Source organism: Penaeus chinensis, chromosome 19 (genome assembly GCF_019202785.1).
Source record: "Penaeus chinensis breed Huanghai No. 1 chromosome 19, ASM1920278v2, whole genome shotgun sequence".
Classification (NCBI taxonomy): domain Eukaryota; kingdom Metazoa; phylum Arthropoda; class Malacostraca; order Decapoda; family Penaeidae; genus Penaeus; species Penaeus chinensis.
The window spans coordinates 26,594,927-26,595,585 of record NC_061837.1 but is presented as its reverse complement, the minus strand read 5'-3'; the positions used below and the strand labels follow the sequence as shown (position 1 = coordinate 26,595,585).

The following is a 659-nucleotide window of genomic DNA, read 5'->3' as shown; positions in this document are numbered from 1 at the left end:
CCGCGCCGATCTACTACCCCCGCAAGACCCCTACAACCTCTAAGCCTGCGCCCCCTCCTCCTCCTCCTCCTCCTCCCCCTCCGCCTGCAATCGCCACCCCTAAGCCCCCTCCCCCGCCCCCTCCTCCTGCGCCTGTCCCCGTTATCACGACTCTTCCTCCCCTGACGACGGTGACCCCGACTCCCGCCCCCGTGATCAGGACGTCTTCCTCGCCCCTCAGACTGCCGGAAGTGACCAGCTACAAGCCCCAAGAGGACGTGACGACGCCCGCTCCCAGGGTTATCACGACCACGACTTACCGGCCGAGGACCGTCACGCCGCACTCGCTCTTCGTCCCGGCGCATCTCATCTCCCCAACTCCTTCTCCGCTGGCATACACGCCCTCGCCATTGCCATACACGCCCTCGCCCTCGCCACTACAGTACACGCCCTCGCCCTACCCTCCGCCCTTACTCCGCGTCGCCCTACGCACCCCCGGTGGGACCCTACACACCTGCCCCTCCCCCGTACCCAATAAAGACTCCCCTCCACTACTCGGGAGGACCCACGCTTCCTCCGCCCTACGGTGGCCCATCCCCGCACTACTACAGCCCTTATTCGTCGCCCTTCTTTGGCCCCCAGTACGGCCCGCGGTTCCCCGGCCCCTCCTACCCGCCTAG

General features: G+C 67.2%; 1 protein-coding gene across 1 annotated transcript in view; it reads left to right on the top strand.

Annotated features, from left to right (window-relative positions):
* Positions 1–659, top strand: part of LOC125034980 (extensin-like) — a 9,186-nt gene extending 8,527 nt beyond the window's left edge. The window contains exon 4 of the mRNA XM_047627027.1: positions 1–659. This exon is cut by the window's left edge and continues 565 nt beyond it. Coding sequence (XP_047482983.1) covers positions 1–659 — 659 coding nt within the window.